The sequence below is a fragment of the Enhydra lutris genome, unplaced genomic scaffold (assembly GCF_002288905.1).
Source record: "Enhydra lutris kenyoni isolate GAN:26980312 unplaced genomic scaffold, ASM228890v2 scaffoldscaffold27, whole genome shotgun sequence".
In the NCBI taxonomy this organism is placed as follows: domain Eukaryota; kingdom Metazoa; phylum Chordata; class Mammalia; order Carnivora; family Mustelidae; genus Enhydra; species Enhydra lutris.
In genome coordinates, this window is record NW_019154111.1 from 1636895 (window position 1) to 1658982 (window position 22088).

At 45.3% G+C, this 22088-nt stretch overlaps 2 protein-coding genes across 3 annotated transcripts; both read right to left on the reverse strand.

Annotated features, from left to right (window-relative positions):
* Positions 1-1274: 1274 nt before the first annotated feature.
* On the reverse strand, positions 1275-17777 carry LOC111152078 (caspase 2). Of its 2 annotated transcripts, XM_022510373.1 has the most exons (11): positions 17621-17777; positions 14435-14585; positions 13975-14142; positions 13741-13822; positions 13054-13148; positions 12615-12791; positions 7650-7778; positions 7407-7497; positions 3846-3995; positions 3586-3695; positions 1275-3455 (listed from the first exon to the last, which is right to left on the reverse strand). In XM_022510373.1, the coding sequence occupies exons 1-11, from the start codon at positions 17692-17694 to the stop codon at positions 3324-3326; spliced, it is 1359 nt and encodes a 452-aa protein (XP_022366081.1). In that variant the 5' UTR covers positions 17695-17777; the 3' UTR covers positions 1275-3323. The 2 variants fall into 2 exon arrangements, with proteins under 2 accessions (XP_022366081.1, XP_022366082.1); XM_022510374.1 differs by lacking the exons at positions 1275-3455; positions 3586-3695; positions 3846-3995 and adding an exon at positions 6772-7321.
* A 1441-nt stretch (positions 17778-19218) lies between these two features.
* On the reverse strand, positions 19219-21020 carry LOC111152082 (transmembrane protein 139). Its single transcript, XM_022510386.1, has 3 exons — positions 21002-21020; positions 19818-20061; positions 19219-19600 (listed from the first exon to the last, which is right to left on the reverse strand). Exons 2-3 carry the CDS (start codon positions 20042-20044, stop codon positions 19219-19221), a joined length of 609 nt encoding a protein of 202 aa, XP_022366094.1. The 5' UTR covers positions 20045-20061; positions 21002-21020.
* Positions 21021-22088: the final 1068 nt, after the last annotated feature.

Genomic DNA, 22088 nt, shown 5'->3' on the forward strand with positions numbered 1-22088 from the left:
AACAAAACAAAACAAAACAAAAAAACAAACAAACGACTGGGAAAATGACGAGATCGTGGGCCTGCAGGGAGGGCAGACTGTAAAGGTGAAAGTGGTCCCTTGCCGTGGCCATCATTGCTGTGTTCCTCCTCTGACCAGACCAGATGCCTGCCCTGCCCGCCCCTCAAATCGAGGCTCCACTCTCCTGGCCCACGTTTCCTCTTCCCCCTTACAAGAAGCAGGATGCAGGAGAGCAGCAGAGAAGGCAGCCCCCAGCTCAGGGAGGGGGATAATTTTAGCAGAGAATCCCTGGCAGAGGTAGCAGGGGGGAAGGGAAGAGAGCTATGAAATTCAACCTGATACTCTCATTCAAGGGCGGGGTGGGAAGGACACACAATCCGAGTCAGAAACCAGCGCCTCGCTCTGTAATTCCCAAACATACACTTCCAGAAGGTTTGCTTATGCTGGAAATGGGCACTCTGCTTACTCCTATGGCTCCAGTAATTCCTTAACCTCTTGGAGACTCTGCAACCCTTCTTCTCCTGAGGACAGCCCTGCTTTCCCTGCGCTGCAGCGAAGCGGTGTCAAGAGGCTTTGCGCCTTCCCGTGTTCTTCAGCCGATTCTCCTCCCTCCACTTGCTGATATGCCTCAGCTCAACTTAATCTCTTTTGGATCCTCCTCCTCCTCCTATCTCCCAACCCCTCTCCCCCAGGTCCCACTGACGCTTACTACCAAGATGTTCCTAAAGAATTTCCCATCTCCTTCCATGGCCCACATGCACTTACATACTCGTCTCTCCATGCACATACTTGGGACACATGGCAACCCAAGAATTTACCAACCTACAGAGCCCACTGCTTAGATCTTGTTCATGCTGCCCTGAGTTCTCTCACAGTCCATGTCCACTCTAGAAAACCTTAAATCCAACTTGGGGCCACGGAGATTCTATAATCCTCACCATTTTGTAATTCCAGCCCAATCTCTTTCTCCAGCCTCCATCCCATAATCTACATAATCCAGAACCAACACTGCTTGCTAATAACTCTTAGATCACCTCTGACCCTGAGAAATCCCAGCGTCAGCTATATTCTGGGCAGTTGCCTATGGCCATGACAGCTGAGAGAGGCCCCCACCTGTATCTGTAACAAAGATCATGGCAGCAAAGGGAGAAGGGCGTTCAGCTCTGTTTGCCTTGGGAGGTGGTGAGGAGTGCTGTAAAGGGCCAAGAAAATGAGAATATATGAACTTCAGAAGATTATCTGTGGAAAAAGAGATGTCAGGCACACATCAGCAATAAATATGAGCATTTATTTGGCACCTGAAGGCAATATAAAATCCTGGCAGTGGGAAATGGAAAGGTTCTATCACCTAAATACTTCCATATGATACTGATCCAAAAGCAGGACTCAGCAAAAATCTCCAAACCCCCCAGCTCACACAACAAGTATTTACTGACCATCTGAACTACTATAGGTTGAGCACTATGCCAGGGATCATGGGAGATGTGGAAGATGGCGTCTGACACATGACATCTGTCTTCTTCACAAGCTAGTACTATCAGTGGATAAAACAAAACACCTGGAAAAACCTAGAGTATAAATACTAAACTGTATATTGTTCAAAGGAAATTTCGTCCAGAAGTAGGGTTCTAGCCAGGGTTGCTTTCTTCCTTCACCCAAAAACATTTATTGAAGACCTACCATGTGCTAGGTGCTGGGTATATACCGGTGAACAAAAGAAACAGAGACAAGGTTTCTATCCTCAGGGAGCTTACAACCTAGTAGGGGAAACAGAAATGACCAAGTGAAGCAAGTAAATTGTGCTAAGTGCAATGAAGGGATTAAACAGGATGCAGTAATAAAGAAACATGGAAGATTATTTAGACAGAATGACCCAAGAAGGCCTCCACAAGAAGGTGGCATTTAAGCCAAGACTTGTGAGGAATGGAGCTCAGTAGACCCCAGAAAAGTGTCTGTGATGGTCCAGGGCGGGAAAGACCTCAGCATGTTTGAGAAACTGGGGATGGTGCTGAGACAGTCACTTAGAAGGAAATCAGCCTTTAATGAGGTTCAAGGGGAAGGTAGGAGCCATATAGGCCAAGGTTAGGAGTTTGGACATTACTTCAGGTATAACAGAAATCTTAGCAGGGGAGTGAGATGATCAGATTTATATTTAAAAACCCCAAACCAAAATCTGTCATATAGAGATCAGATTGGAGGGACAAGAGAAGTCCCTGAAGAACAGGGAAAGCAGGACACATGGCACAGATAAAGAAGATTTCTAGGGGACACAGCACATACAGCCAACAGCCTAAGATGGAGACCTGGGAGAAGGGAAAACGGGCCATATAAAATCAAAGGGGATTTAATACTGAAACAGAAAGCAGGAACAAGCTACCACATTATATCTGTGAGCAGCCAAATGATCCAATTAAAGTAGTATATTAAACAGATTTGGTGGCAGCAGTAAACAGGATGAGAAGAAGGTGAAAGGGGAGAAACAGGAAGTAGGGAGATAACAACTAGGATGCTTTTTTAAAAAAAGGACATTTCAGAGGAAGCAAAAGATAAGGTGACAGGTTAGAGTATGAGGAAGCATACCACCCTAATCTGCCTCTGCTAACACTCTCTGCTGAGGTTCATCTCAGTAACCAAGCTCAGAGAGAGAATCTCTGATTAAGAAAACTCTGGAACTTCCCTGAGCAAAGATCAAGGAGTTCCAGGTACCAGGGGTCCTCAGTAGGATTCCTTGAGCCCAAAGGAGCCAACTGCGGAGCGAAGAACCCAGCCTTCCACTGGGTGGCCTTGCGGTCCCAACCACACAGGTCCCGACCACACACGCGGAAGCCATATGCCGCCAGTCCTGTCTGCCCTTTTGAGGCAAAATGAAAAATGTCTACTTTGAATCAGAACGCTTTCCAAACTCTCAGTCTGGGATAAATGGGGTGGAAATATGAAAGAAAAAAGAAAGGGGATGGTTTTCGAAACGTCTTAGCTAATGTAATAAAAGCAATTACCAAAGTGCTGTCTACCAAAGACCTGGGGGCAGGAAGTGAACACTAACTGTAGGGAAACCCACATGCCCTCTCCCCATAAAGACACTGTGCTCTTAATATCATCGGCCAGGCTCCTCTACTGCAGCTGCCCATCCGGCCAGAGTCCGCTCTACAGGAAGGGAGCTGCCACAGGAGGGGCTGGCCTGTGGTCCCGCGCACCCAGGCGGAAAGGACGGGCATGCTCCACAAGCCCTGGAGATTCCCAATCCCTGAGGGAGAAGAGACACCGCGCACCAGAATAGGACAGGTCCCATCAGGCCTCCACGCAGCAGGGCTGTGGGCACGGCGTCACGTGGGAGGGTGGCCCGGGAACAGGTAGAGAGGGCGGCACAGGGTGCTACAGTACTCGGACATCTCCTTGCAGCGGTGGAACTCCGTGCCAGGGGCGTAGCCCTCACGCTCCTTGATGAGCGCGTTCACCTGCGAAGACAGAAACCCGCCGTCCCCCATCTGAGCCTCTTGGCACGAAGGGCAGGCTAGAGACGATGACAGACGGGGTGAGGCAGGAGGGCAGAACCTGAGCAGACAAGAGCGGATGGAAATGACTGACCTTCACGAGCATGTCAGCCACATGCATGTCACAAGCCCGCTCGGAGAACACCTGGGTGAGGGCCTCAATATACCAGGAACCCCGTTTGGTGTTTCGCATGGCGGCAGTCCCTGCAACAAGGATGGTGCCACGCACAGTGTGAAGGTCACAGCACAGCTTACACGGCTGGGGGTCCCAAACTTGACTTCCATTGCATCCTGTACCCTCCCCACTCAGAGAGCCTGGGGGCAAATGTGCACGTCTCTGGGAGCTCCGAATACCTCTGAGGCAGGCATAGCCACAGATCATGTCTGAGCGCGTGGGCAGTCGGGTCTTCAGCATCTCCTCTTTGCTGGCGTCACTCTCCTCGCACTCAGAGGATCCTGTGTGGTGCTTTCCGTCTCGCTGGTCCACCCCACGGTCTGTTTCATCTGTAGCAAAGGCAGACAGAATGGACAAAGACGTTATTTCCTCCCGTGGCTCCTGACCTGCCACAGGCAAGCCAGAGTTCCCTGTCACCTTCACTGGGAAGAGCCATTTCCAGCTGCTGCCTCCAATCTCCGGCTGATGAATTAAAAAAAATAATCATTACTCCCATTCCTGCCCAGCTTCATCCACTCTGCGAAGACGGAAATTGCCAAACACTCCTTGTAATCAGGACTAAAAATCCTATGTCTTTACTTGTTCAATTAGCAATACACCTGGAAGTCACAGTGCTTTTTATGACAATACATAATTAAATGCTGACAAATCAGTTTTATATATAAATAGGAAAACCGAGTTAATAAATGGATAATACGATTACTACATGCATGATGTATGAAAATCACCTCAGATCTATGTTATCAATAAAAAAATTTTTAAAAACCCCGAACGTGATCAGTTTCTAAATCTTTTGGTATTTTTAGGTTACTTACTCCTTATTAATTTCATAAGTCAAATTGTGGCAGGCATCCAAGATTTAAGAGAAATTTGTAAAAGGAAAAACTTAAAAATTGGGATAATTTGATTATTTTCTTCTATATGATTGAAAAAGAACACTTACTAAATTTTAGCAATTTTCAACATACCTGGACTACATGTCCAACCTCTTGACCCAGGCCTTACCTATGCCCAGACATACTCTTTTTTGGATGTTGCTGTTTTATTTTGGAGGTGGGTGGGATACAGTCAGTAGGAAAAAGAGACAGGGAAGACACATAGCTTAACACACCAAAAATAAGAAAGCGAAGCCTTTTACAGTATTCCTACGCCAGGCAACACTTGAGAGCCCAAAAGGCAAGTGAAGCTTGAAGAATTATGGGGAAATGACCAAAATTCGCTGATCCCAAAAAAAGTTATTGAGCAACTGCCATGTGTCAGGCACTATTTTGCATTAAGCCCCAGGATGTAAAGATTCCTGCCCTCACAGAACTCACTCTCTAGTTTAGGGGCCAGGCAACTGCAGAAAGGAGAGTAATTTTATAGACTTCAGTTATATTAACTAATAAGAACGACAGTAGACCGGGGAGTTCAAATCTTCAAAGGTCATCTCTTGAAGGATTTCATTTGAGAGAGAAGATTCAGATTACCCCAGGAAAGAGCAATTCTCCCTATCCAGATCTGACACTGTATATATATCTCTGAATATAGTAAGAGAAAATGATCATAAATGTCTTTATTTCATTTTATTTTGCCAGTAATACCTCCTGAAGGCAATAGGGCAATCTAAATGTGTCCCTCAAGGAAAAGGAAACTTTCTTTCTTGGCTTCGAGTCTCAGATCTATTAATCAATAAATGTTATTGCTTCTCCCAGTAACACAAAATCCCATCTATTTTCTATGTGACTGCTACAGTTTTTGAGAAGATTAATTTTCATCCCTTTGTTCAATATTTATTAAGTGCTACCATGTATCAGGCAGTGCCCTGGGTCTGTGCATCCAGCCGGTGAATAAACAGTAAGTTCCTGCCCTCACAAACTCTTCCCTCACTGTAGCTTTCCAGCATGGTAATCGTCCTGGAAAAGAATCCATCACATTATTTCTTTCTTTTTTTTTTTTTTAAAGATTTTATTTATTTATTTGACAGAGAGAGATCACAAGTAGGCAGAGAGGCAGGCAGAGAGAGAGAGGAGGAAGCAGGCTCCCTGCTGAGCAGAGAGCCCGATGCGGGACTCGATCCCAGGACCCTGAGATCATGACCTGAGCCGAAGGCAGTGGCTTAATCCACTGAGCCACCCAGGCGCCCCCATCACATTATTTCTTGAGCTACCAACAGCTCCACACTATTATCTGCTGAAGCCCCAAATCTCAGCTTGACTAAAGCTTCACCATCAGCTGGATGTACTGCCTGCAGCCAGCCTTATCTTACTACACACCTACCTATGCCCCTTCTTTAAATGAGATCCAGGCAGACTTCTGGCCCAGGACAACATTTTGGGGGAGGGCGGCGGTCCTTCCAGTCTTGGTGTGCTTGTCATCTTGTATCCCTGTCTCGTCTGAAAGGCCCTACTGACTACTCCACACCTATGCAGATTTTATCCTTCTGGGTCCAAATTGAGCCTTACCACATCAAAATACTTATGAAATGTCTTCAAACTAAGCCGGCTTAAAACAATCGATTCCTTACTGCTTATTCCTTCATATGTATGGCCTGTATCTCACTCATTTTCCCCTTGCTCGAGGCCTCCGAATCATTCTCAAGCTATTTCGTGTATACTTGCATTATCTTTTTAGTAACTGGAAGGCTCTTTCAAGGACACATTTTTTTTCTCTTTTTTCCTTTTTTTAGATAGTAGCAGTTTGAGAGACCACACATTTTCTTCTGCTTTTCTGATAGTAACTTAGTCATGTTGTAGGACCATAATAAATTATATTCTTTGGTGATATCAGAAAGATAATGTTAACCATTTATATTTGTTGAATACACGAGAGATAAGAATTATTTGAATGTTAGGACAAAGTGCCCTTTAAACCAAACTATAAGCCCCTTGAGGGCACGGACCATGCCGTTAACAGTCACAGCTGGCCTCTTCTATGGATGGACTATGAGCCAGGTGCAAAATAAGCCCCTCATACATATTATTTTCATTCAATTATCACAACAACATTATGAAGTAGGTCTGATTACTACCTACAGTTTATATGAGGAAATTAAGGTGGAGGGACATCAAGGAACTTCTCTAACTTGATATAGCTAAAAGTGGTTAGAGCTTTTAATTATTACGGTTTCCCTTTAGGAGAAGAAGTATGCTGGCATGTCTTCGGAGCATAGCCTCGGTGTCCCGGCTCTTCGAGGTTAGGAGACTGCATGCGAGAAAGAAGAGGGATGGAAGCAGCTCAAGGCTGAGTAAGAGCCACGGCCCGGCTTGGGGCTTCTGCACTCCTGGCCTGCACGCTATAGGGATGAAGCAGAGAAGAGGCAACAACGGAGTGCAGATGAGAAGAGAAGAGGGGAAGAGGGCTGGAGAAAAGAGGAAGGGTACGAAGGGAGAGAGAGAAAGAAGAGACAGACAGAAGCTCCTTAACTGCAATGGGTAACAAAAACAAGCACACCAGAGTTAATAGCACAGAAGTGAGAGTTCTCCGGGAAGAAGGCAAAGGCACTGATAAAGAGAGTCCTGAGAAGAGGAGATGGTGGTGCACAGAGAGCTGACCAACCTGAGAGCCATGGGCTGCCCAAGTCCCAGCACACCCCATGCATTGGGAGACACTTACAGAGCAAGAGAGGCGGTGGCAGCAGTGAACAGAAGGAGGTGCCCAAGGGATCCAATAGCACCTGAGAGGAGCAAACAGGAGAGTGAGAGCTGGTGGGAGGCTGCCCAGGAGCCACCACCCAGGTGCTGACCTGCCAGGGCACTCACCTCCACGGCAGGCCTGGATGAAGAACATTTTCGGTTTGTTCTGTAGGTTTGGGCAGCTGGCGTTATCAAAGAGCCGAAAAACCTCTTGAAGCTGCCAGAAAGACAGAAAAGAGAAGAGAGGTTAAGTAGACCGCAGGCCTTTCTGAGTCCTCCATGGACTACAGCAACAGTTACGAGAGAGACAGGTAGGCAGGAGGGGAAGTCATCGAGCATGAACAGCTGTCGCCACAAGATGACACACACCTGAAGCAGTTTGCCATCCACACCATAGATGCCGCCCTCCACACCGTGAGAGAGAAGCGCCACAATGCAGGAGTCGGTGACACGGTGGGGAGGTAACTGCGCAAAGTTCTCAAGTTTCTCTTGCATTTCCTGGAGGAAAAACACATTTTAGTGTTGTTCACTGCAGTCAGCACCAACAGAATCTTTCTTTGGTTTCTGAAACCCTAACCCTAAGCTGTTTATTACTGTGGTCAATGAAAAGAGAAGTCAGACACCCTAGGAAAGGCTAAATAAGCTGTGGACTCATCAGAAAGATGCATGACTTCAGATACAGAATTCTGAATATTATCTCACAAAATCCAGACTCACTGAGATATGTCAAGAGTTCTTGGACTAAACCAAGACACTAATAAAGCTAATTAAGTGCTAGTTAATTTTCTCCACTCCCCAATCATTAATCTGATCCCTTTCTTAGAGCAAAGGCTCTCTATATAAATATAAATGGCACAAGGGGGACCACCAGGTGAGCTATGAATGAGTAAAACATCTATCCTGCCATAAGGAAATAAATCGTTCTGATAAAGGGCTAATGGAATCATGATAATAGAGAATGACAGTACTTCCATGCTGTTTTCGGCCCGAGATTTACGTTCCCTGGGATGTGACAATATCTGGGTAAAATGCTTCATGCACAGAAGAGCATACCGGAGAATTCTGCACAGGACCATGGCTACATACATGGGCTACAGGATCACAAAGACTTGGGTTTGAGCCCTGGGTTCACAAATTGAAACGAGTTCAGTTTTTTGGCCCCTCAAATCTCTAATACTCATTTTGTAAGAAGATAATTAAGAGTAAATGTTCTCCAATTTCATAAAGATTAAATGAAATACTATGTAGAAAGGATTTATAGCAATGTCTGGCACATACTGATCATTCTGCCGTTATCACAATGTGCATATCTAACACGGAGTAGCAATGTTATCAGAAAATGTTTTCAGAAAACCTACTACTGGTCCATCTTTAGTCCAACTTAAGACTCTTGTTTACAGTGTACCAGGTTGCCATACACGAATGTCACTCTGCCTTAAGCAACTTTTCCAACGGAAAGTTACACCAAATAGTAAATACTCCAATACAAACTGTTAAACCTGTGCCTCCTCTACAACTCAAGAAGTCTGAGTGGTCTCTCCTATTTGAGACCAGAAGAGAGAAAACAAGTTCATTTACTATGAATTTTAGTGAACCATAATGAGTATAACGACAGCAAACTAGGGAGGACAGTTACAGCATAACCTTACTTAACAGTTTTCAGGTACAGCTCCCAATAAAAAGCACACTTGTATAATACATGCAGTAGTTCTGGAAACTTGCAAGAAATGCAAAATTTTGGGTCGCAGCAAACTGTTTTAATAAGCCCTCCAGGTGACTTTGACATGCTGAAGTCTGAGAACTACTGGTCTGTTTGGAACACTTTTGTTTGCAGGTAACAGAGACAATTGTATAGAAGACTTGGAAGTCTGTAACTAAACTGGAAATGAAGAAGAAATTGGCTTGATTGAAAAGTATGTACATTTTCTGGGTCAAGAGAAGCCAATCATAATATTGGAAATCTTAAGACAATAAAAAGATGTCCAAACTCATTTATTTCAGGAATATATAATCTCAAGAGACTACAGAAGTATGAATGTTCTTCTAGAGTTGACCATAATAGAATTCTCATTTGCAAAGATTTCATTTTTTTATTTGGAATTTTAACACAGAGTAGTTGATGCTAATTTTGCTGGAAGAAAGCAATAAAAACGTATGTTTGGCACCTACTCATGAGCATTTTGAACTTTAGTGAGATTCTTAGATCAGTAAATAGAGGACAACAAAGCCCAAGTAAGAACACACATACTCAGTAATTGAATTTAACAGTACTAAACTGGAAACTGGCGGTTATTCATTTGGGGGGAAATTTTCCAAAAGTAGCACAGCTTAAAACAGAACCTCTAGATTTATTACTGATAAAATTATAGTACTTCTAAAAATAGCAAGGTTCTTCACTCTTGCCTGTGTTTTTGACTGGAGGTTGGGGGACACAAGGGAATAAACTATAAACCCTCTGAGATGATACGCAAAATTTTATGGCTAGCTGCATTCTCCAGGGATGGCCCCTAGTGCACCCTTACAGTTTCAAGGCAGTCTAACCCATATGCAAGTTAAAAATCAATACCACATGGTAAAAGGAAATTTGCCACTTTAAAATGTATCTCATTTCCTAGCACAGGATAAACTGTAATTCTAGAACTAGTAACCTCAGGAGGGAGGCATGGTGACAGAAGACTTTGATGACAAAGAGAAAAACTGAAAACCCACACAAGCGGTGAGAACACCAGTGCACTGTAAAGCACTGTCAAGTGAAGAGGGTTAGCTAAGACTATACTCTGAATTTTTAAATGCAATTATTTTTGAAGTCAAAAGGTATAATGGGGGGCGGAGGATCTTATGTTTTTGGTTCTCTTCGGCTCATCAAATAATCAGATGATAAAAGAGTTGAGTCTCTCTCTCTCTCTCTTTTTTTTTTTAAGAGTTGAGTCTCTTGAGAAGTCCTATTACGAAGAAAGTACTCTGTGCAGATGCCCAAAGAACCAAATTATCAGACCCATTGTAACTACTTGGTTTTAACTGTATCTCAGAGTTTGACTGGCCACTGTTGGAAACCGACTTTGCAATGTCCTCCTCACATTTCTGAATCTCCAAAGCTGAAGACGAGGCTGCACAGGGAGGGTTCTATCCCAAGATTCAGTCCTATGCTTTCTGCTCTTGTTACTCTACTATCCTCAAAGATCTCATACTCTCATCACTTAAAGTATTTTTCCTACACACGTAATGCCCAAATTACATTTTTGGTTCTGACATCTCTTGAGAACCCTCAATTCCTTACTTAATTTTTCTGTCTTCTTCCATATGCAATCATTTAACTACCAAGCTCTTATAGTACAATCATGCCATTGTGCTATTTTCCATACATATTATTTCCCTATTGTTCCACTGTTTTGTCCAGGCTCCCAACATCTTGTATTGGCATTATATCAACTCCACACTGGATTCCCTGCCACTGGTCTCTACTTCTTTCTTTTCAACGGTGCCTTGAATCATCACTGTGAATGTATCACCTTTCTGTTAAAAGAATTACTAATGTTTTTCTCTTACTTTCTTTTTTTAAAAAATATTTTATTTACTTGACAGAGAAAGACAGCGAGAAAGAGAACACAAGTAGAGGGAGAGGAAGAGTGAGAAGCAAGGCTCCCCGCAGGGCAAGGAGCCTGATGCAGGGCTTGATTCCAGGACCCTGGGATCATGACCTGAGCCAAAGGCAGACGCGTAACGACTGAGCCACCCAGGTGCCCCTACTAATGTTTTTCTAAAACATGGAAGTTCAAGGTCATGGCGTTCTGATCCCAATCTTATTCTTGGCACTCCTTTGTCCTAGACATTTGGTTTACCCATTAGGTCCCTAACATCACACACACATTTCCTATCTGTAGGCCATTCTCCCTGCCTAGGACCCGTTCATCACTCCTCTGTGCTTGAGTAGCTTCTTTCAAGTCCTGCTCAAGTCCCACACCCTCCATTTATCCTTCTGACCAGATCTACCCAGGTGAATTGTTTCATTCTCTTAACTACTGTAGAATACACTGTCTACTCTTGCTTGGTCCTTCAGAATGTAAGGGTAAGTACTTCTACTTTTGCTGATGTCAAGACTCCCTCATCTAACTGAGGTGCTATGAATTTAAGATTCACATTTAAAAAAATTTTTAGTAGAGCAAACATAGTCCCCCCACCATTGTAAAGTGCTCAAAATTAATTAATTTTTAAAGTAACCTCTATGTCCAACATGGGGCTTGAACTCACAACCCAAGATCAAGAGTCACATGCTCTTACACAATCATTCTCATGGAAGATAGCTAAGATACAGAAATAAAAACCACAGACAATGCTGAAGACAAAACAGATTCTCTACCTCAACAAATCGAAGTGAATGTCCTAGAAACTTTGATTTTACCACTGACATTCCCAAAGGCAAGTTTAGGAAAGTGCTATTATTCTGGAATCAAAATAAAGAATTAGGGGTGGGGGTGGATGGGTGAGACAGGTGATGGGGATTTGGGAGTAATGTACGGAAGCGCTGAATTACTGTACTATATACATGAAACTGTTTTAACACTGTAAGTTAACTAACTGGAATTAAAATTAAAACTTTAAAAAAAAGGAAAGGGATGGAAATGGAAAAAAGATGAATAATTAGTATCTATTTACTAATAGGCTACTATCAATTTCAGAACAGAAATACCTAAAGGTAACTAAATCAACAGTATAGCTCAGTAATTGAGGGTTAACAGGGAATAATGAAAATGCTTGTGATTTGCAGGAATCCAGTTTAGAAGTAATCTCCCCTAAGATCTGTCTTGTGGTCACACAACTGGTAAGAGTAAGGAATTTCCCCATATTCACTCATTAAACCGCCATGGACAGTTCTAGCAAACTTTCATTTGCAAGAATATCACCTGCCGAAGTAATAATAACTGATCAATAACCGGACTTGTAAGAGACAATGTCAAACCAAGGAGTAAATGTCCTGTGTTGTCCCGGTTTATAAATATCTTTCCTGACTGGTTGGGTGAATCTCAGGGTCTCCTCACATCCCGAGTGACTAGGAATTGAGTCTCTGAATATATGAGAGTAACAGCCCAATCTGGGACCAGTATTACCCAGGGAGAGCACAGTGACTCTGAGAAGTTAACACTGAAGCAGCTCGCTGGCCCTAATTCTTTTTTTTTTTTTTTTTTTTAACTGGGTTGTAAGGTAGGACAGAACAGAACGAGTAAAAAGGTAGGGAGAAGAAAGTAACCTGAGTAAGACCTATCCAGCAGGCAGAGGAGCAGAGGATGTGTCTGGCCCCAGTGTTGCTCAGCTCTCTACCGTACACATTAGATGTACCTGCGCAGTCTGGTCAAGTAGAACATGAACTTTGTAGCCTAAGAGCCTGAAGAGGGTGACCAGAGTGCTGTGGTCCACATCCCCTCCAGAGCGAAATTCCAGGTCTTTCTCTCCAGTGAAGTGCACATTGCTCAGCACCAGTGCCAGTCCACGAGGCCGAGACTGTAACCTATAGGCCTGGGGGAAAGGGGAGCCAATTAGAGCTTCTTATGGATAGAAACCCTTTCCCCAACTAAATGAGACATTTCAAGTAAACAAAGCCATCATATTCTTGTTAACCCCACCAAGTCAATATAGAGAAATGCCCAGAGAAGATAACCAATCAGTATGGACTTTCTGTCTAACAAAGCAGGAAGGCGTATATATGTAAACTAAGTTCAGGTGCCCAGGAAGGGTGTCTCATTTCCCAACTTTTCTTCTTGCATTCTGTAGGACTCACCAGCTGGTAGTGTGTTTGATAAAACTCGGGAGTGCAAGGCTTCACCTGAAGGCAGGGAGGACCATCTCCGTTGTCTAGGGAGTGCTCCACAGTATCTGTGGCACAGAGAGCCAAAAAACTAGTGTACCATCTATGTGTCAATCCCAGTACTTCATTATAACCTAAGGCACCCTACTGAACTGGGGTTTTAAAAATTACTGGTCTTGCTCATTTCCCTATGTTAGAAGCTCCATGAGGCCAGAGACCCTGTCTGCTTTTGCTCACCACTGGATCCTCTGCATTGAGCCCACTCACAGTAGGTGCTTAACCCACTGAATGACTGAATGGGATATCTGATAAAAGCCTTCTTCTAATCACTAGGATACTCAGTCAGCAGGCTAATAGCCCATAATGTAACAGCTCATCCTAAAGTAACAGCTTTAAGGAGCGAGGCCAGTCATGTGTCGGAATTTCCTACTTGTACCAGTTGCTCTAAGGACCAAATGCCATTAAGAAAAAAATCATCTGTGACAGAGGGGAAGCAAGGCCCAGCCAATCCCCCAACTAGACTGTGCTGCTAATCCCTAACAAATTCGCAAAAGAGACTGTTCCCAGTATGAATGAAAACAGGTATCATGCTAGGGCAAAGTCAGATATCAGTCAAGAAAAAAGTCAATCTGTGGGATATGTTATCTCATTGATTCTCACCTGGAGACAGGCGGAGCTGCTTGTGAGGGGGACAGGACTCACACATCGGGAAGGGGAGACTCAAGTCGTAGTCACAGCTCAACTGTAAGAAATGAGGACCCACCATGCCAGGACTTAGGGAGATGGTCCAGTTCGAACAAAACCATAATCTAGTCAACCCCACCCTGCCTCAAAAATTCCTTCCCACCAAACTAACCCTTCTCAACACACCACCACATGTCTAGGGCTCCATACCGGCGGGAGTGCATGCTGAAGACCAGAGAGGGTTGTGAGCAAGAGATCCTCCAGGTGACCCTGCTTGGTCTCCCTCAGGGCCACACAGAAGGCATCAAAAGCGTGAGGACCCCTCTTGGGCAGCAAGTTGAGAAGTTCCACATTTTGGCTGAAACTGCCCACTTTGGCCTAAGATAAAAGAATACAACATAAAATCATATTTACTTATTCAGCTGTAATTCTATTTCTCCAGATGACCTTCCTAGTAATCTCAAGAACCCTTTTACAGAAGAAATATATGTATGGGGGCAGTCTTTCCTATTATTTTTAAATTATGTATCTTTTCTGAAAAGGCGTTAGGGTAGAAGGGCATTTTCATTTCCTTAGTAAGGTTCTATATCCTTGCCACACTTCATAGTGTTCTGTTCCCCCTACTACAATGAGTTTACTGATTTGGTGTTTCTCTTTTGCTTCCCAATACCTGAATGTGCTCCCTCATTTCCAAGGTGATGATGTCCCTCTCCAGGAGGTGTTCTAACAGTTCACTCAGCAACAGCTGTTTGGCTAGCACCACTCGGTTCTTTTTCAGTGCTTCCTGATGGTCAGGATGCATGCCACACACTCCCAATATCCTGCAGATAAAAGGCAGAGGGAAAGGCCATCAAATACAAGATCTGACACCGAAGAGTGGAATGGAAAAGGAGTGGGTAGGAAGAACAAAAAGAATGGGACTTATGATAACCAATATTAGGCATATTTTATTGAATCTGGTTAAAATCAAAGTAGTATTAAGCAGTAACACACTAATCATGAAGAAATAATTTATAATTTTTTATGGAGTATGTTCCACTGAGACCATCTTCTGAGGTGAACAGTCTGTCTAGGGGAGGGAAATATCTACCTTGACAAAAATACACACAAAAGAAGGACTACTCTGTCTGACAGACCAATTTTAACTAAGAGATTATTCCAGGCCGTTGAAGGTTCTGCCACAAGGGAAAAAGTGGTTCCGAGAAAGGGGCGAAAAGAGGGTAAGGGGGAGCAGCCTCTGGGAGCGACAGTTCTGACAAGAAGGCTCAGGGTCCCAAAGGTGGTGGCAATGTAGCAAAGGTCAGACACATTCTGTGTGAAGAACATGAGAAAATCATGGAGGCCATGGAAAAGTTAAAGTCTGGAATGACTTTCAATGGAGTGGCCACACATTATAGTGAAGATAAAGCCAGGCAAGGGTGCGACCTGGGCTGGATGACCAGAGGTTCCACAGTGGGACCATTTTAAGAAGCAGCATTTGCCCTGCCTGTAAGAGGGCTGGTTAAGCCTGTGTTTACAGACCCTCCGGTTAAGACAAAATTTGGGTATCATATTATAATAGTGAAGGGAGAAAATAAAATTGTATGAAAGATTGAAAAAAAAAAGAGAGAGAGATTATCCCAGAAAACCTGTCACATTATTTATCTAGGCTGCTAAAAATAATATGAGTTAAGATGATCCTGGGTGAGGAATAAAATAATTTGATAAAATGGCAAAAGCTCAAGCCAATGGCTGGCTTTAATAGGAAATAAATGAGACAGGCTGACACACATTACTCTGTAGCCCACTTCTACCAATTGTACCTGTGGTCTTTAAACTTAAGTTGCTGTGACAGAATGACACTAGAAATGATCAGAATCCTGTAATTAAGAACTAAGGAGCAAGTATGACAGAAAGTCACAGGAGATAAACACCCATGGCAAACACAATGAACATAACTTGAGATCATCTGAAAGAGTTAAAGCATAAAGGATAAATTGTTTTGGTAATTTATTAGGGGTGTCTTTATTTCAAGGATTCTTTGGTTTTCTTATTGGTTTGGAAGGATAATCAGCTTCTGTTTATGAATTTTAAAATTCCATTTCCAACACATTATCATCTCTGTGCCTAGTTTATATAAATGCACAGCTCCCCAGCTTGCCTAGTTAGTTTCCAAAAACATGACAACAGTAAGGGCCTGATGGCAGTGAGAAAGGGATAACATCTACAGTTCGTAAGTTAAAATCTATTTAAAAATGCATATGGATTTCAAAGATGTTAAAATATGTATGTGTGGGGGGAAATGGGCATCTTAGAAATTACTTAGACACCATGCATTTATAGGATGTACTTGGCTTGACTCCAGGTTAGAGATTTATTGAGGAGGGAAAAGGCGGAGTCCTGAAACTGCTAAGAGAGATCCAACAAGGTGGCATGTGGGATCCTGAGTCAGAGAAGTTATAAAACATTCCCAAGGCTGGAAGCAGCTAACTAGGGTTAAATCTGGGATTTGGGACAATGATGTCTGAAACTCCATTTTAACTTCAGGTTTCTATTCTATAGAAATACTCCTGTGACCCCAAACCTTCAATAGAAACCTGCTACGATACATCTAGAGAAAAAAAAAAAAAAATTAAGAATCACCTTAGAAAACACCAAAGCAGTAACAATGACAGGATATATGAAACTCTGGTAAAAATGTTATTAGGCCAACAACTGGATGCTGGTTATTTCCTCAGGATACGGATCATTGGTGAGGAAGGTCTACTCAAGTTTCTTCTCTTAATTTACCAGTAGCGTTTTTTCCTTAAAACTTTCTCTGCCCTTGGTTTCCTGAATACTATTCTCTCCAGTTCCTCTCTTAGCCTCCTATGTTGCTGATCCTTCACAAGATCTTTAACTGCCCCTTAAATGCTGACATTCCATTAGGAACCCTCCTCAAAGAGTCTCTCCCTATTCACTCTCATCCGTACACAGGATTCACTGACTGGCTCCCAGTTCTTGACTCTTTCAATTTCTGGACTTAAATTTTCAATCAGAAACTCATTAAGTTTAATCTGAAGCCATTATCCATTCTCCACACACCTGCTCCTCCCTGCACTCCACTTTAGGGTGAAAGTCTTTCAAATATGGACTTTTCCCAAAGTACCCATGAGCACCCAGAACTTCAGGGCACAACTGGAAGGGGAGGAAGGAGAGGAGAGAAAAGGACACAAAGGGAATTCTTAAGTCTTGATTCTGTCTTTCTGCAGGTTCTGGCTCCAAAGTCCTGAACTGATCCTCTGGGTCTGGACCGCGAGTCATTAAAATGTTATCCGGGGTGATGCCTGCCATGAAATCAAACAACTGGGGCAGAGGCGCAGACACACTCGAGTCTCGGAACCACCTTGTCCTTTCAAAGTACTCAAACCCCAAAGCCTGTGTCGACTGCTTTGAAAACCTGATCGTTACACCCAAAGCAAAACGTGTCATGATATACTCAATCCAAGTCAAATGCACATCGGGCAGTATCCCGAGGTTTGCAGGTCTCGTCCGTTTTTAAGGGGACAGAGTAAAGTTTGTCATAAAAGAATAAGGGGAAAGAAAGGATGGAGAATCTTTAAGAGAAGCCGAGATTTGGCAGAACTGGAGAGCTCCTCCTGTTCAGAGCCCCCGTGGGTTGGACAAAGCAGGCTGGGGCGGTCGGCTCACGAGGGACAAGGCCGACGGGAGGCCGCCGCTCGCGCGCCCCTCGGGGCTCAACCCGGCCTCCCACCCTTGGCAGCAAGGGCGGACACGGCCGCTTCCAGGGATGCCAAGGGCTGGGGACGCCGGGGCCATGACCCGCACTCCCCTCCCTCGGCCCCATGAAAGAACTCTGCGACCCTCCCTCACTCACCGGCGCCCTCTGTCAGCGGCCATAAGCGCCTTTCGCTGTAGGGCAGGCCGAGAGCCCGTGCTCGGCGCCGCCATTTACCGCTTTTCCCGGGCTGTGCGCGAACCGCCCACAATCCAAACAAACCAAAAGCCCGGGAGCCCTCTGCATCCCTCTCCTGTCCGGCAGCGCACACAGCGCCTGCGCCTTGCTTCTCCTAGCTCCACCCCTAAGCGAGGCCTGCCCCGCCCCTCCCGTCGCCGGTGCGCGCGCAGGTACGGAGCTCTCGCGCTGGACGTGCCGTCCAACGGGATGAGAGAGCGCACTTGGCGGAAAGGGAAGGGGCGGGGGTAACGCGGAGACGCTCGGTCCTACGCGGGAATGCGATTAGTCGTTGGTTCCCGCGGAAATCACGGCTGGCTCTCCGGCGCCTCCCACCTTGCCTCACCCGCCTACTGGAAGCACTTTACTGAGATGGGTTTGGCCAGACTTTTGATTTTATTGAAGTTGAACTATTAGGGCCAGGATAAGGTGGAGATGGAGAGACTAGAAGGCGTTGTTAGATGCCGCACAGTGGGTGACTGACGAAGAGGGGAGCACACATCACAGCCACAGCACGATTCCAGAGAATCTGGTGTTCTGTTGGGATCCGAGGAAGCCGGAGGGAGGGCTGGGCTAAAACCCTGTGGTCAGAATGCAGGGATGAGGCTTAACGGTTAGACACCGTGCGGGTGGCTCCAGCGCTTCACTGGTGATTCAAGAGGGAACCTTAGATCCTCCGCCACCCCTCGCCAGGCTCCTGTTTTCTCCTTTCTCAGCCTCATCCACCCATCTCAAAATCGGAAGCCCCTCCCCCTGGGGCAATTTACTCCACGGCTTCCCGTCAGCAAGCACTAGAGAGTGCTCTTCAGCCCCTGGGCAGAAACTGCTCCCTAACTGGAGCCGGGGCTGTCTCAGCTTTGATTAGTTTTGCTTATCCAGGAGGCTGGGCACACTTGGTCACACTCAGCCCGCACTGCCTGTAGACACGACTATTCCACCATTCTGTCTATAGGAAGTCTCCCACCCCTCTCCAGCAATTGTCCAAGGTAAAGATTGAGAGATTTGTGGGTGACCTTGTATTTGAAAATACAATAGGATTTGGGATCAGAAGAGTAGAGTTTAAATAATTTTTATGCTGTTTACTAGCAGTGTGCCCTGTCCAAGTTCTTAAACTTAACTGTCCCTTGGAACCCTCATTTTTCAAATAAGGGTATTAACATCTCATATGGCTGGAAAGCCTAACTGAGCTGGTAGAGAAGCACCCAGAACAGAAACAACAAAGTTGTCACTCAAATGTTTCTTTTCTTCCTTATCCAGATTCTCTGGATACTCCTTCTCTCACCCTCCATTTAACTCTGGAAATACCGGATATGGGGTAGGTCACTGAACGTTACCTGAATACTCAAATGGTGCCACACACATCCCCGCTGGAAAAGGCTTATGATAGCCTGACTCCCCTCTGTGTTCATTTCTCCACGCAGAAACACAGTTCCTGACATATAGCAGGAACTGGAAAAATGTTGGTTCAAATGCATGAATGGGTCTGGTGCAGAGATGATAATATACCATGGGAAAGTCTTTTAGGGGGGTGTCCAGTTGTTTTCAAAGAAAACATCATCATCCGGTTGATCAAAGCTGACATCATAGGCGGGGGGTGGAGTAAGAGGCTCCAACGTGGGGTGCAACCCCAAGCTCTGCAGATCAGGAGCAGTGGACATGACCCGGGTTCCCCGAAGCCGGAGGCTGACTGGAACTCTTCCAGTCACAGACCCCTCTGAGCCAACTCGCCTTCCTTGTCTGGCTCTATTGGGGCCGTCTGGATGGCTAGGCTGTCCTTCCTCAAGTCCTGGAGGGATTACAACACTGCTGTAGGGGGGTGGTTGATCCAGCTGCTGGGGGCGGCATTGTGATTCCAGCACCACAGGTTCTTCGTAGGTTGGCACCTCAAAGGCTTCATTGTCTCTGAGGGAGAAGAAACGTCACTGGTGACCTCCTGAAAGGAGTCCTTTTCCCCTTTACTATCTTCTATTGGCAAAAGACCCTCCTACCCCTGACCCCACCCACCCCCTCATAGATAAAAGTAACAGGAAAGCAGAGCGGTATGTCTGAGAGATTAGAGGGATACAGGGGAAAAGAGTCCATCATGTATTCCTAGAATTCCGCCCACCCCTTAACTCACCGTGCACTGCCCGAGGCCCCTGGGTTCTCCGTCTGCATTGATCGGAATCCCCATTCCAGAGAACAGGCCAGGAGGCAGACAAACAAAAAGAAGCCACCCAAGGCGAGAAAGAAGTAAGCAACGGGGGCGATGTCTTTGCCCAGCAAAGCCAGCCCCAGGAGGAAGGAGGCACAGCACAGGAAGAGAAGCGGCTTCTCCAGTCTCCCCGACGACTGGCTTGGCACCATCGTCCCTCCCCAGGCTCCTGCAAAAAGACAGTATGTCTAAACCAGCAGTTGGCAGTTGACGGGAGTCCGCCGCATCAGATTCCAAAGTAACCATATTAGACACCTTCAGGTTTTAGGTTCTTTAATCTCAAATCAAATGGCCCAAATATATGACCTTCAAGGTTCCCTTCAGTTTTCTAATTCTCTCTAGGATCACACTGCTGTCCCAGGATATCAGCATGTGTGGAGTAGCCAGGAAATAACCCCAGCAGCTTTCATGGCCCTCCCTTTCTAACTTCTTCCTTCTCTGCAATGTCCCTTCCAGCTCTATCTTTCTACACCACCCAAGACTCAGTGCCCTGCCTGGGGCCTCAGTGCTCAACAGCATCTGTGGAATCCAGGTGATGAGGCAGGCGCTGCCTTTTCTCTGTAATTGCTCTGCATTGGACCTCCACCCTACCCACCCCCATCTTCCCAGTTAGACCCTGTTGGAGAGGGAATTTGGGGAGAAATACCACTTACCCTGTCTGACCCCATCTTCCCATTTCTTCCACTCAGCCCATGCTCTGGTTGAGGGGGAGAAAGTACACACGGATACAACAAAGGGACACAACTATGAGAATCTTACAAAGGCCTAGGGCAATGGACAGAGGCCCAGATAACCCCTGATGTCTCCATATTTGCCAGGGTATCCCATCCTCTATGGGCCTTAACTCAGGAAGCTCAGATTTCAAGTTTCCTGCCTGTAGTTACCGCAAGGGGTAGGAACCTGGTGGGGAGAAGCCTTCTTTTCCCTCTGCAAGACAGCAGCAATGCCTAGGCAGTTGTACCCCAAAACCAGCCCATTAGGAATTCCCTGAACTCTGCATAGCAAGAAGCCACAGACTCTAGGTAGGGGCCAGATCCCCCGCTTTAACCCTAACCCCAATCCCATGGCCTTCCTACCCTTCTCACCGGTGTTAGGAATTCCTCCCTCACCTGTCCAGACCGACTCCACAGAAAGTAGGTTGTAGGGGAGCGGGAGGGCGGGGGTGGAGCCCAGTGGCTCCACCCACTTTTCTGTTCTAATCCCTCAGTTCCTGCGCAGGCTTCCTCCTCTCCTTTCTGTTTACAACTGACTTGTTATTGCCGAACCTTGATTTTTTTTTTTTTTTACACTGTCCACCCTCTTTTTAATGAGAGTGCTCCTGCGTCCCCGCCCTCATCCCAATGATCTTTGTACTTCGGACCAGAGTTCTGTTCAGTTTCCTCTTCTCAATGCACACTGCATTGTGAGTAGTTTGTGTTGTATTTAGTTAATATATTTTATGCCTAGAGCAGAGGCCACGGTTTATTTAATCTCTAGATCACATAGTGCTTTGCATGATTTCCTGTGGACATGGAATGGCCTGTCGTGCTTCAGCTGCCAAAGTACCTTTTCTTTGAACTTGTTTTCTGCAGACCTGTAAGACGTTTTTGTATTTGCTTCTTGGCCCAGTTAACTCTTGATTCTTCAAAAGCCACGTCCATAGTGATGCCTACTGTGGAGGCTGTCTCCACAGTGTATCCACAGCATTCCTTCCTACTCCCGTTCAAACCTTTAGCTGTTTATATAGTAACTTTTCTGTTTTCCACTGTGAGCTTTTCAAAGTATGTAATTGTTTCAATAAATTCTGAATCCCTGCAACTGACTTGGTAGGTGCTCATTGAACAGTAGAATGCTCTCATTTGAAGGCTGCCATCTTGCCTGGCCTCACCACCCCCTGGAGATCCAGGACCCACTCTTAAAAAAAAAAAAAGTTTTATTTATTTATTTGAGAGAAAGAGAGAGCATGAGCAGGGGGCAGGGGCAGAGGGAGAAGCAGGCTTTCCATTGAGCAGGGAGCCCCATATGGGGCTTGATCCCAGAATCCTGGAATCCCAGAACTCTGGGACCAAAGGCAGACACTCAACCAACTGAGCCACTCAGGCACCCCCATGACCACTCTTTTAAGGGGAATCATGGTAATAAGTCTAGGTGATGCAGGTACTGGAAGGTGTAGAGGATGGGCATACTTTATTCTTGAGAGTCAGAGAAGGACACAAG

Bases quoted from the DNA above. Each gene is read 5' to 3' on its own strand.
- LOC111152078 (XM_022510373.1), bottom strand. From the start codon at position 17,694: ATGGCGGCGCCGAGCACGGGCTCTCGGCCTGCCCTACAGCGAAAGGCG. The intron at 12,792-13,053 runs GTGAGTCCTACA...CCTTTCCCCCAG, and splicing joins ATCAAACACACTACCAGCTG to GCCTATAGGTTACAGTCTCG. The intron at 3,996-7,406 runs GTGAGTGCCCTG...CCTTTGCTACAG, and splicing joins CATCCAGGCCTGCCGTGGAG to ATGAAACAGACCGTGGGGTG.
- LOC111152082 (XM_022510386.1), bottom strand. From the start codon at position 20,044: ATGGTGCCAAGCCAGTCGTCGGGGAGACTGGAGAAGCCGCTTCTCTTC. The intron at 19,601-19,817 runs GTGAGTTAAGGG...CTTCTCCCTCAG, and splicing joins GGGGCCTCGGGCAGTGCACG to AGACAATGAAGCCTTTGAGG.